Source organism: Rhopalosiphum maidis, chromosome 4 (assembly GCF_003676215.2).
Source record: "Rhopalosiphum maidis isolate BTI-1 chromosome 4, ASM367621v3, whole genome shotgun sequence".
NCBI lineage: Eukaryota > Metazoa > Arthropoda > Insecta > Hemiptera > Aphididae > Rhopalosiphum > Rhopalosiphum maidis.
The window spans coordinates 11,327,890-11,342,792 of NC_040880.1; the positions used below are offsets into that span (position 1 = coordinate 11,327,890).

The 14,903-nt window shown below is 25.5% G+C and overlaps 1 protein-coding gene across 2 annotated transcripts; it reads right to left on the reverse strand.

The window, feature by feature from the left end:
• Window positions 1-414: 414 nt before the first annotated feature.
• Window positions 415-9,782, reverse strand: LOC113555460 (myosin-IA). 2 transcript variants are annotated; one of them, XM_026959766.1, is made up of 17 exons: window positions 9,416-9,504; window positions 4,931-5,037; window positions 4,622-4,817; window positions 4,340-4,559; window positions 4,066-4,275; window positions 3,791-4,003; window positions 3,524-3,722; window positions 3,190-3,359; window positions 3,016-3,125; window positions 2,800-2,950; window positions 2,475-2,719; window positions 2,244-2,403; window positions 2,015-2,181; window positions 1,620-1,941; window positions 1,408-1,548; window positions 1,192-1,346; window positions 415-1,013 (listed from the first exon to the last, which is right to left on the reverse strand). In XM_026959766.1, exons 1-17 carry the CDS (start codon window positions 9,502-9,504, stop codon window positions 824-826), a joined length of 3,045 nt encoding a protein of 1,014 aa, XP_026815567.1. In that variant the 3' UTR covers window positions 415-823. The 2 variants fall into 2 exon arrangements, with proteins under 2 accessions (XP_026815567.1, XP_026815576.1); XM_026959775.1 differs by lacking the exon at window positions 415-1,013 and having other exon boundaries at window positions 1,204-1,346; window positions 1,400-1,548; window positions 9,416-9,782.
• Between the last annotated feature and the right edge of the window lie 5,121 nt (window positions 9,783-14,903).

Sequence of the window (14,903 nt, forward strand, 5' to 3'; positions counted from 1 at the left end):
AACAAAAACTATTTAATATTTATACTAAATTTCTTTAATTTAATCATACAAATTTCATTTTTTTTTTTTTTTATGAGTATTCAGACATAATTTAAGTATTGAAATAAGTATTAATAATATGCTGGAAAACTTAATTAAAAATGTAGTATTAAATAAAAAATAAAATATATTTATTTATAGAGATGTTAACACATACAAGTAAACATATAATATATATTAAAAAAATATTTAATCTTATTAGTTATTACAAACAACTATTTTTTTTTTAAAAGAACTATATAAATAGAATAATAATGTTTAAAATTATACAAATTTGAATAATGCTGATATGTTATAGGTTCAACTGCTTAAACTAAATATCATACAAAATACAAAAACATAATAAATAAATAGTTTCCTAAAAAGAATCGGAATTAATAAATAATTAAGATAAAATAATGTGATGAAAATTAAAAATACAAATATGAAATAGTATAATTGCACATACAAACAATAAAGAAGTATATAAATGAACTAGTTAGAAATCACAGTTTAATCAATTAATATAAGGCACAAAATTCCAATGGCAACATTTGTTAATCAATTATTTAAAATAATAATTTAATTTAATTCACCCTGTTAGTTTATTTTTTAAATAATATAAGAATAAACTCTTAAAATAAATTTATAATTTAAAACTTGTTCAGAGTTTAGATATGCACAACAGTTATTAAAACTAAAATGCCCTTGAGTTGATTAACAAAAAAAAATAATTTTTATTATTTTTTACTTTGTACTCAATCTTTTTTTTTATAAAATTGAATAAAAAAAAAATTTATGGAATTCACGCTTTGATAAATGGGTGGACTGCAACATTTGGTGGTATGATGTAAACAATACCGCCATTATCGTCTTTTCTAAAACTTGCAGTTGATGTTTGTGGATTGACTTCAACTCGAAGCATTCGAGATTTTTTGCCCAACATACAGTTAAATTTATTGGACACATTCACTGGTAACTCAGAATTCCTTAATCTAAAGTAATACAATTTCTATAAATTATTTATGAATTCTATTGCAATCTCATAAGTATAAAAATATATTATCAAATAATATGAAATACATCAAAAATTTATAATAAATATTAGTTAATAATTTTTATTTTTATTCAAGTTGTACTCTGTATTAGATATCATAAATATAATTTTCTTACTGGAAATATCTGGTGCTGATTACTCCTAAAAGTTCACCAATTCTGTCTTCATTAATGTCAGTTGTTGGTTTTAAAGTAACTACAAAATCATTACCCCGATTAGAATGAATTACAACCAGTTGATCTTGTCCTGGACTTACACTCATTCCAGTTACCTAACAATAAAAGTTTATAAATTATATGTATACAATAATTTTTCTATTACAACATTTTTACTTCTTGTATAGGCATTCCTTTTTTCATTGGTTTGAAATTTTTCAGGTCTAACTTGTAAACTGCCCAATCAGTTATTAATATTGCACGATCCGCACATTTATTATAACGGTTCGTTTTATAAATGAAACTTGAAAACAAAACCTAAGTAATATTTTGTTCATATAATTAATATTATAAATTAAATTAACTGATAATTTTAAATATATCAGTACCTGATTAAATCGGTCAGAGTTTTTAAGGTTATTCAATGCAACTGTATAATTAGCATTTTCAGTGTTTTCTGTAGGTGATGAAAGATAATCACCTCTCCACATACGTTGTGCACCCCAACTTGGTCGTTTTCCCCATAATAAAGATGCAGCATAAATTTTGCAACGCAACTGTGGCCATTCACTTCTAGGGTAGGGGCTCAAAAGCTTATATGCCTTCCATCGTTTATATATATACCTTAACGAAGGTTCCAATTGACGAACAGCAAAATTTGTATGTGGCCAAATTATTGATTCCTTATGGTGCATATTCATTTCACAAGTTCTATAAAGCACATATTAATTAATTGATTAATTAAGACTACGAGATATATTAAAAATAAAAATGTTTAGTTAACCTATGAGCTTCTAGGACAGATTTTAGATAAGTACGTATTTTATGACGCCGATAAAACTTAATTATAAAATAGGCAGCTTTCATTTTGCGGAATTTAGCACGACAAATAGCACCTCGCCACTGTTTTTGTAATAATATAACAATAGCTGGAATTAATTCTGCTCTCATCTAAAAAAATGGCATCAAATGAATAATATATTTTATTGTTAAATACCTAGTTATTTTACTACCTTCTCTAAAGCAAATAATGTTTGAGGTGATCTAATAAATAATTTTGTTATCCCGTATTTAACATCATTTGAAAAATTATTTTCATCTATTAATGCTCTGGTGGCTTCTTTGTCACTACATTTATAATTAGGCCATGTAAAACCACTTATCATTTTATATCTAAAAATACAACATTATAATATATTATTATTTACTTTTGTTTGGTGTACATAATGTATAAAATCACTTACCTTTTAAGGAATCTACTATAAGGCTGTCTATGAGCAAATCCAGCTCTTCGTACTCTGACATTTTCTAATAGACCCAAATAAGAAACTTGATGAACTACTCTTTTGTAGTCTATCCCAACGGGAGCTTTGTTTTCATTTGGTTTTATACATCTCACATAATATGGCATTTTACTATTTAATGTTTTAACTAAAGCAATCATTGATGTCTTAAATGCACTTCCAGCAGTTACTGGCCTTTTTGTGGTCTACGGAAAGCAATGCAATTAAAATCATTTAGCAAAAATATGAACAAATTACAAAAGCAATTTGTTGTAGTTATACTTACAGATTTTATATCTAAGGCTCCTTCAGGCCACATATCTCTAATAATTGGATTCTTTGATGAGTAAAGCAGTCTTTTAAAATCTTGAAATAATGTATCTTTATTTTTTTCCAAAAAACCATAAATATTATACACTACATCACCAGCGTAATGTCTTAAAATAATAATAATAATTAAAATACATTTTTTTGGTATTAATTAAAATTATGCATTACTTACAAAATTTTAAATTGAGTCTTATGTTTCAAATCTTTGTCCAGTGTATTCACCTGTCTGCTAGAATAGTGTTTATGATTAGACAGTTTTGAGTCCATGGCTTCTAATAACATCTAAATAAGTAAATGTAAACTAATTATTCATGTTAATAATATTTATTTTTATTAATCAACATACTTCATCGTTTACTTTGCCTACATTCAGACAAGCTTCATCCATAATTGCAATTACACCTTGATGTGGCTTTTCCACAAGATCACAAATTACTTGGTTGTTAAAATATTTAATTTCTTGCCAGGCTATGCCTTCTTTTTTGTATTCTTCCTGCTCTTGACGCAAAACCAAATCTATTGATGAAATAATAAATATTATAAGACATATTAACACATTGAATTTGCTTACTTTTATACCTATATCATTTTATACACGTTTTATATAAATTATTATTTAATATATAATTTACTTTAATTAGATATAAACAATTAGTAATACAATTAAAAATGAATTATACCTATGAATACTTGTTGGAGCTTTTCATTACAGTAATTAATACAAAATTGTTCAAAGCTATTTTGTTCAAATACTTCAAATCCATAAATGTCTAATACTCCAATTACAGTTCCTCCTTTGTACTTATCATTTTCAATATATGGTATTAATGCTTCATTGACTTTACTTACTATCCAAGTAAATAGCCGATCATAAATTGCCTATAATAATAATAAAATAAAAATAAATAATATTTTTACAGTATGAAAATTAATGATTATAGTAATACTTTTGCTAATGCATCTCTTCCAACTTCAGCCTGCGATAAAGTGTGAGCTTTTTGTAATACTTCTCCATTTGCTGCAATTATACGCTTACTTAAAGCAGTTAGAAGATCTTTAGCATCAACCTCTAACAGCTTGGATACTTGTTCAATTGGATTATTATGAAAATTAGTTACAGTAATAGTATCATCATCATTTGTTGAAAAAGTTACATTTCCCTAAAATAATGGAATGATAATTTGTTAAATTATTATTACTGACAATTTCAAAATCTATTTACTAATTGCAAGATAGCAGCAACAATTTTCCAAATTGTTTTAATATCAATTGCTGAAAATCCAAGTGTCTTACAAGCACTTAAGGTAGCTTGAAAATCAGATTTATCAGCTGATGTAATTGTAGATTTCCCTTGCCGTGTGTAAAAATAATGTTGAGGATCTGGATTCAACCCTAAATTGCTAGCTTCTTTATGTGTTGTATTTCCTAATGCCTGAATAATATAAGTTATATTTATACAAATAATCTAAAATATTATTATTATTATTATTATTTACCTGATAAAAACTATGGAAATTACGTTCACCTAGTTGTTGTTGTATAACACGAGATTTTTCAAGTAAATAATTAATAACTCGTCCGCCAATTGGATCTCCTTTAAAATCAAAATTGATATCCATATATTTTCCAAATCTAGAGGAGTTATCATTTCTGTTGGTTTTAGCATTTCCAAAAGTCTCTAAAATTATATTTGATTGAATCAAGATGTTCTTTACCCTATAAAATATTAACAACATTAAAATTAAATATAATTTCACTAAACATGAAATGTACTTTACCGTTCTACTTCTTGTTGACCAGTCAAGTTAGTAACTGCAGCAATATATTTCATTATAATCTTAGATGCTTCAGTTTTACCACTTCCTGATTCACCACTAATAACAATACAAGAATCTTGTCTGTGCATTTTCATGCTACGGTGTGCAGAGTCAGCAATTGCAAATATATGTGCAGGGTTTTCAAAAATCTCCCGTCCTTCATGCAAAACATACAAAGTGTAGAAGTTAAATTAAAATTGGCAAAAAGCCAAAAACAATGCATAAACATAATAAATGTTTGTAAATAATGTTTGAATTAAAAAATATTACCTTTATATTGATTTATGTAGTCCTGACCATAGATGTTTAAAGTGCGGTATGGATTTACAGAAATACAGACTTCGCCAATATAAGTATATATAAAACCAGAGTTAAATCTAATAAAAAAAAAAAACATGCATATATTAGATAAATAATAAAGGAGCATAAAAAATTAATACTTTTTTGTTATGACATAAAAATTAAAAAAATTTAAATGCTTAATTTAATAAATAATAATTTTAACTCAAATAATTTTAGAGTTAAGCCGAAATTAGATTGTATGCCAAATGGTGGGTTCTACCATGATCTTAAATTAAGCTAAGTAAATATCCAGATAAGAATAAATTTATTTGAACTACCTAAATGTGTGACCATCCAATTATTTTTAGCATAATAAAAAAAAATTATTTTGCTATCATACAACCTTATTTTTATTTTTAAAAGTTTCTACTTGAGTGATGAGATAATAAATAGTACATACCTATAGGAATGTTTAGTTTAGTAATTATCAATTATCGCTACTACCTAAAGTTGCAATTTTCAGGTAAACCCAATTTTACAACTACCACTGATTAACAAGGCATTATATTATTTTAAAACCATTTTGTGATACATAAAACAAAATAATATAAGTAGGTCTGCCCAATAAAACTTAAAGTGTAATACACATATAATATATAATATATGATGTATAACTATCAACAAATCAATTTCTCATAATGCTCACTTTCAACTCAAAAATCTAAAATTTACCATGAAAAGAAAAATGACTATAATTTTTCCATATATTATTTTATTAAAAAGATATGTATGTGGGTCAAAAATCCAAATAATACTTATAAAACATTTTAATTTAAAATGTTCACCGCCAATGATGCCAAATGACGTTTATTAAAATTGTTTGCATATGCTAAATTATACCAATTGGCGTTGTTATTAAATTCACTACAGTTTGATCAGTGTTATAATTAAATTATTATTTTTTTTATTTTTAGAGTCTCTTACAGGTATTATTTCATATGAATGTGCATTACACTTTAAGTTTTATTGGGCAGACCTACTTATATTATTTTGTTTTATACATAACAACAAAATGGTCTTAAAATAATATAATGCATTGTTAATCAGTGATAGTTATAAAATTGTGCAGATCGTACATTAATATTTTAATTTTTCAATTTTTTCAATTTTATTTTTTTATCCTCAGTTTTTCTAGCGTCACAACAAATATACTCAAATATGATAAGCAATTAACGTATAAATATAAAATCCTGTACAAAAATATAAAACCTAACCTAAACATATTGTTGAGAATAAGTTTTGGAAGATCTACATATAATACTTTGTTTTAATAGATTACAAGATTGTCTTAAATTAATATGATAATTGTTTGTTTGAGGTAGTTGCAATAACAGAATTGACTGTCAATATTAGAATCAAGGTTAAATTATTGAAGATATATTAAATTTAACTCAATAATTTATTAATTTTTTGGTTGACATTCAGCAGTGTTCGATAAGTATGTAAAATATTTCAGGTGTTAATAAGCTTTAGAATTATATTTATAATTTATGTATATGGTGTATTAATGTTTAATCTAAAACAACAGTCTAATTACAACCACATATTTTTTTTTAAAGCCGTGAGTGAATTAAGACTTTTTAAATTTTGTGTAATTGATGACTAAATAAGATTTATTAAGAAAATGTCATTAGGCTCTTTATTAGACTTCTATTGTTGGACCTTTAAGAAAAAATCTAAAAATGTGTAATATATCCTTCAACATTTAAATAATTAATAAACTAAATTACCTAAATAAGCAAATATAAAATAATTTTTGTTTGAATGTAATAGAAATAAATAATATGTAAATATCCAAAAATGCAGAAATTTCTAACCTATATTTTTTCAATCAATTTACATATAATATATACATAGATATTGATATATGGTATATTTATTTATTTTGATTAACACATAAGCTAATTTTATGAAATATATGTAGTATATTATATATTACATAATAATAAAATCTAACCTATTTATAAAATGTATTACTACATAAATAATAAACAGTAAGGTATGGAAATAAAAAAAATAAATATATTTATATATTTATATATTGATAGTTGGGTATATAGTTTAAAGTTTAACATGTAAGTAATGTGTTAATGTAACTTATAAAATTATAAATGTTTAAATAACAATTCTGTTTGAAAATAGAAATTAGCTTTATATACACTCAATTTATAGTTGTTTAGAGATAGTGTGAATGGCATAAATGTATAAAATATTTTGATTAGCTTTCATTGCAAACGATTGTTCTAATATGGGCATAGCACATAGTTAGAAAAGTAAAAAAAAAAACCAGTTGTTGACATTGACTGCCAAGAGGATATATATCAAATTAAACATTAAAATATTCTATATTCTACTGTTTAATTTGATACTTCAATAGAGCATATAATGGCATATTCAGCCATGTAAATAAATATATGTATAGCATTTCATTTTAAATATTATTATTTATTCTCAGCTCAAACACTGATACTTATAAATAATACTCAATCTTGTTAAAATGTATAACTAGGTAATCATTTTAATTTAAATGACCTAATTTAATTTATCTTATAAACATTATTTAATTTAGAAATTGTTTTATGTACCTAATAAAAAGAATAATTATATAAATCTAAAAAAATATATATAATTTACTCATAAGCAGTATACTCTAATGATCCCAATAAAATGAAATAATACTTATTAATACCACAACAATGAATATAATAATATTAAATAGTTTTCTATCATAAGGTTATCACAGTTTCATAAGGCATAGGTATATTTGTTGAATTCAGTTAATTTTATATTTTATTTTCGTTGTTTAGAAATTTAATAATTTCCACTAAACTATTTGTGTATTGAACCGTGCCCTTAAAAAGGGTAATAGAATACAAGTCTTGGATTAGTGTTGTTTCATAAAAACATACATAAATATTAAAAACGAGAAAATGGGATTACAAAATTAAGTTTACTACCTATATTCAGTATACTTGTAATACTTGTATGTATTAGAATTTTATTTTTTCTTTGAAGAGGGACTAAGATACACCTAATTACCTACAAATGTAATTTAAAATAAATATTAGTTAGGTATGTATAGTTATAAATTATTTTTATAAGAAATAAGTACTTATTATGTAAAAGTAAAAAGGATTATGGTAGGTAATCCAATTTGCTTATTGTTCCTACAAACAGATTATAAATATTATAAATCTTGTAGAAATATGAATATCTTGTGAACATATTACATATGTGATATTTAAAAATAGAATAACCAGATTCGTAAAATTAAAATTTATAATAAATTTTAATTAATACTTTGCATATTATTGTGATTATTTTCTTTCTAAATAATACAATAAATATAGTTGGTCATATTATATTTCATAGCAGTGAGCAATTTTAAAACATGATATTTGACTATTTAAGTACCTACAAGATTATAAATGTTTAAAATAAATTTAATATTTTGTTTGTCTCAAAAAATATTACGTTTGTATATTAAATAGGTAGTTTATTTTTATTGGAGATTAAAAATAAAAAAAACTCGTTAAAAAACAATCAAAAAAAGAGTATAAAATTGTTATTCTTAATTAATTACTATCAGTGAAAAACTAATGATAATAAATAATATGTAATGTACTACCGAGGTAATTACTGTTGATACGACTATTTAAAATTAGTTTCAATTATCTTAAGTGAAATGTATAAAAATATTTCCGTCGAGAGTGTAGGTACTCATCGTTACACGTACACAGGATGATATTCAAGGATTGATTAGTCATATCTTAAATCTCAAGCAGTATATGACTAGTAGGTACTATGTAGGCATACTTTTATTTTTTTTCTATTAGAAAACCTTATAAGCTCCGACGGCGTAGGAATTTTAATAGTTATAATACCGTATTACTTCCACCACTTCGTGCGTACACAATACGCTTAATATATGTATATTGCAATGTAAGTATGACATCATCGTGGTAATTATTCAATGACACAATAACACTGTGCCTGTGCCGCGTTACGATATTATAATATGTATAATAATATATATTATATTAATATAGTATTATTAATTATTACTAACATAATTTGTCATGATTAGTCGACTGCCTTATCTGGCCAGTCGGTCCGATATCCGCGGATTCTGTCGGCGTTCAGACTTTCAGAGGGAAATTCAAAAATTATCTTAAAATTGTCAAGGGCACTGCATCGATTGGACGGGACCGACCAATCGTGCGAGTAGGTGAATTGCTGGGCACACAATGGTGGGCGGAGGGTAGTTTTTGAACGGTTAACGGCCTAACCATCAACGTATATTATCAGTGACAGATCATGAGTTAACGACAACTGTTATCGTTCAAATCTTTCGGCGGGGCGAAATCCTAGTCACTCGCTACTGTAATTTATCATCAAACGTTCCACATTTACCTTAACGTCAGATTTTCCATGAATCTTTCGATCGTGATCTCGTCCAGTAGAACGAAATCCACGATTCCCGGTTCGTCTCGAGTGGCCATGGTGATATTATCTTCTTGAGCGGCAATGGGATGCTGTGTTTGTGTGAATTTATTATTTAGATGCGAGCGATTTATTTACCGCGGATTCGACGAGCTCATCTTTATTTCGGGTAAGAATAAATATTAGAAAGACTGCAGTGTCGCGGGCTCAAGAGAAACGACCGCGCGAATTGATATCGGTCGTCGGCGCACACGTACAATTACACGACGCTAATGACTACTACACTACTATAGTACTACTGTCTACTGCTGTCTGCTACTACAAATTTAGTCGTACACACGGCGACTGGAAACTGTGGAAAGTGGAAGAGGCAACCGCGATATTGTGGGTGGTGGTGACAGTGCGTCCGAAACGACAGACGCAAAATTATCGGTAGCTGCATCATTTGATTTGTTACATAGGTATATTGTCATCGTGGTCTCCGCGGATACCATAATATTTACCATTATTATCGTATCCATAGTCTTTTGGGATTAGGAAGATTGAAATGCGAAAGCATTACCCGGGCCGTGACGACACAGACACGGTCATCGCCCATCGTAGCTTGATTTTTGGTCTACTCATCAAAACTACTAAACATCGCGAACCGAGAAATATACAACCAGCTGCAGATGGCAATAAAGTTTTTGTTTTACGTTCTAACCGATTTACCACACAGTGAGCAACTACAAATTACTATAAAAGAAGACGTAATTTATATTTCGCTACAGGCTCACAACGTGTCATTATCTTTGTTATTATTATTGAGTTAGAGAGCAGCTGCCGTCTTTAGAGAATACAAAATATAAAACAGTAAAACACATCATAGGCGATCGTGCTTTTTATTTTTCAACTATTGTGGTTCTCATAATATATTAAATGATGTGTCACCCATACGCCATCTATTAATAATCACTTACCGTCAATGTTTTATTTATTGTTAATTAATTACTGCAGCTAGTGAAAATTGTAAATAAAGAAAAAAATTAATAAGGTTCATTAAAAATGATTTTCCGTAGCAATCGTTTAGTATTCAAACCTTAGATCAATAGATCATATATATGTATATGATCTAAGATTCAAACAATCGATTCAGACGATTCAGGAGTAGTTATGGATATATTTTTTCCTGATAACCGCTATGTAAACACGCGGCTGACTGTTCCGGTTAATAAACACAAGTTGACAGTTGACCTTTGACCTACCTTTGGTGAAGAAGTGATTAAAATTAATTTCGAAGAATCGATAAGAACAATTTCTTAGAATTTTTCCGGAAGAACACCGCGATCATATCAAGATTAACGCGGCAATCAGTAGCTTGCCTTATTTAACCAGAAAACAATTGGTGCAAGTGTGTGACAACGGTAGTATAGACAATTATTTTATAGTTGTGTATACTTAGGTCTTAGAGTAAGATATTTTAAAATCATCTTACCTTGACTATGAATTACCTGTAATCATGCACGTCGAATAACATAATTATGTGACTATGAACAATAGGCAAAACTGCATAAGATAAAAAATGATAAATAATTTAAAAATAAAGATTTATGGTTTTTGTTATTAGAAAATATTATCTAATTTAGAAATTGTATAGATACCTAAATGAATATTGCAAATTAAATACAACGATTGTTGGCAAAACTTTTTATTTACAGCTGTATTTAAAAGTCCAGAATTCAAGTGAATATTATTTGCAATATGCTGAATGCTAGTTAAATCTGTTAAAGTTAATAACATAATATAATCCATAAAAAGTAATTAATATTAACATTACTGTTCGGTAAGAGATTTTAAAATTATATTGTATTTATGTATTTAAAATACACAACTATATAATATTAATAATACATTTATAATAAATACATAATGTTAACATAAAACGTGTACCTATGTCAATGTTTTTGAATACATGATAAATAATGAATTTACAAAAATTTACAGTAATTATGAAACACACATAACTTGCTTAAAAATGAAAATATCGTAAAAATCCTACGTGTACTTATTAACCCAACCTGATTAATACTCTTACATTTAAATTTAATATTAGATTAATTTACTCTAATATTAAAAATAATAGAGTATACTATAGATTCTTGTGAACATAATCTTTGCTATGTGCCTAGGCAATAGACTGAGACAATTTAACAATACAAATGCGGATACGACGTCACCAAGCCAAATAGCAAACATATTTTATCATTGTTGCATATTGTAGAAATGTTTCATTCGTAAAAATTTAGTGTATAACTTTAATTTGTATCCAGATTTTTAATTTAAACAATAGGTATGTCTAGAACTTACAAAGTAGCAATTTTTATAGTTTGTTGGAAATTTGGACAAGTCACATAATAATAATATAATATGTTGCTACTTACTAAAGATATTTCTGAGGACTCACTCGCTCACCTACTTAAATACTAAATATAACTTATAATCCTTTAAAGTTTGGCTGTATTTAGTTGATAATATATATAAAAAAAAATGGATAAAAATCATTCCCGTGTGGCCGTAAATGTGTAAGTGTAATATGTAACATCAAATATATCAATAAATCATCGATGTTCAATTAGTGTATCTATTTTAGGGTAATATGCCAATATACGCTTATATTTCCTATCCAATTGAATCTTATATTTATCTATAAATTATTTTAATGGAATTAAAAAAAAATTTAAATGTTATCTAAATCAAATATTTTTTTTTTGTGAGCGATTGAAATTCAAATTTTTATGACATTGGATATTCAATCATCAAATGCGTATGTACATTTTTTTACAAGCAATTTATTATGTTGGATGATTAGTTATATTGTATATAATTAATTTCTGAAATGTACATTTTTTAAAAATTTTACTATACTATAACGATGCATTGTATAGTAAATCATTATATTAATCACTTCAACCCCAATCACCGATTACCAAAGTGTTGTTGAACCAACACGTCATATTATAATAATAGATTAGATATTTAATTTAAGTAATTAATTTTTGAAAAAATTTCTTGAATGTATCTTAATTATTTTAACTGTTTTTAAAATAAAAATTATATACAATCTTTAACCTTAAATTTTTTTTTTTGTTGTTAAATTTTTGAACTATTCATAAGTTTTTGCATGAGAATCGTTTGTTCTAAGCTAGGACGCTAGATACAGTGGCAATATGTATGCAAAATGTATGGATATAAAATCTTACCACTTAACCAACCCACTAAATTATAAACGATTATAATATTTTAATATTGAACTTCTCTATCTGATTTTGTTAAAATGAAACTAAAAGTTAGTTCACTAAAAATGAGATGTATTGTGTTGTTAACCATCTTAAATACTATAAAATTATATTGTTTTTATTTTTAAAAAACATCAACTACCTAAAATAACTAGGAGTGTTCTGCATTAAATGCATCACTGTATGTTATGTTCAAATATTCTAACTTTTTCACAATTATGTTTACCAATATATATATATATATACATATATGCTTTGTATAATACTTTATTCTTTATTAATACAGTAGGTGTACTTAGTTGATGTTTTGTCGAATTTCATTTTTTATATTTTCAATGTTATACATTGTTATCAAGCCACGTGTGTATCTAAACTAAAAATTAAAAATACCTAAATGTATATATTCCTAATTGACTTATTTATATATAGGTAGTATATATGCCATATGCATATTGGTATACATAATATGCTGTATGCCTGTATATGGTATATGATATAACCGAATAGGTTATGGTATACTAAATTGAACAATATAACAAATACAAATAACAATAAAAATGGTGGTATAGTTAATGAGTTCTAATACGAGTATAAAAGTATAATATATGCTATCTACAATCTACTAATAAATTGTAAAATATAATAAGTAATTACTAATTACCTATATGGATTCACAATGTCGTTTTATTTATTTCCTTCAAACATATTATTAGGTATTATGTAATGTATTTATATGTATACGTATTGCATTAGATATTATTAATAATGTATAGACTATAGTTTATAAATCATAAAAGATTATACTATGTATACTATCTATATGCACAATATTTTAACATATTTTTTTACCTATTCAGTACCATTATACATAGTATAATAAACCTACTGTTATTGTTAACAATAAATTAAAGTCAATACTGAATTTCAGTATTATATACTATATAGTATATAGGTATACTTAATAATATTCTAGCGTCTAGCCTAAAATATTAATACAGCGATAGGTATTAATTAGGTGCGTACAAAAAACATTATTTTGGGTAATATTAATAATGAATTATTGTGAGTTATGGCTTAGTTAACTAAAATTATAATATTTAAAAATCAATGAATTGAAAGTACAAATTCATTCTCACTTGTTATACCTAATGGGTTTGTATTTTATAATAATTACGAATAACATTGTTATTTTAATTGTTTATTTTATTCGACCAGATATATATAAATAAAAATTATTGTTTTATTAATGGTGTATGGTATATTATATGAATTTCAATGGATTTAATTAGATAATAACTTTAAAATATCATGTTTATGTTTATGTATGTATGAATAGGACAACTTATCATATTACAGTTTAAAGGCACTAATTATTTTAAAAGATAATAAATATTTAATTTGTTATGTTGACTATATTTAATAAGGTTTCTTTAAATATGTTAACGTTATCGCAAGTTATCATTTTTAAACATGTTTATAATTAACTATAGAAATCTGTTCATCTATAAATTCTAAAAATCTAATAAATTTAAATTTAAGGTATTATAGCATAATAGTAATTTTAATCACAATTTACAACTCAAAAGTTGTAAATTTAAATGTAATTATAGTTTTAATTTATGTATTTTTTTTTTCGAGCTATAAAAACAAAAAATATTTATTATTTTTTAGCTTGGTAACATTTGATAATACAAAAACATGTTTTTAATCTTCTTATATTATAAAACGGGTAGTAGTTGATCCATTATAATTATTTATTTATTAATAAAAAAGGTAAAAGTAGATTCTTACTGCCTACTGCATTGAAGTACTTATCAATTACTTATCAGTTATTATTAATTTAATATGAGAATTTATTGATTCTGCCGTCTACTAGCTGTTTATAATATCTACACATCAATTCATCCAAATATTGTTAAAACTAAACCTAACCTTTTTTCGGGTTATAAAAAAAAAATTAAATAATCCTTCCCATATGTTATTGTCTATTGATCTCACCAAGTCTTATAAAAAATTTAGAAAGCTTAAGTCTAAGACACATTAATATTTTTAATTAATTAATTTCAACACAGGTCATAGATGAAATACTAAAATTATGTGAAATTCATTATGTTAGTACGTATAATGTTTATAACTAAAAATGTATTTTAAAATGTATAATATATTATAAATAATTATATTGT

Excerpts from the sequence above, each read along its gene's own strand:
- LOC113555460 (XM_026959766.1), bottom strand. The coding sequence starts at position 9,504 with ATGGCCACTCGAGACGAACCGGGAATCGTGGATTTCGTTCTACTGGAC. Across the intron at positions 4,818-4,930 it reads CTACATAAATCAATATAAAG|GACGGGAGATTTTTGAAAAC; the intron begins GTAATATTTTTT and ends TTTTGCATGAAG. Across the intron at positions 4,560-4,621 it reads GGTCAACAAGAAGTAGAACG|GGTAAAGAACATCTTGATTC; the intron begins GTAAAGTACATT and ends AATATTTTATAG.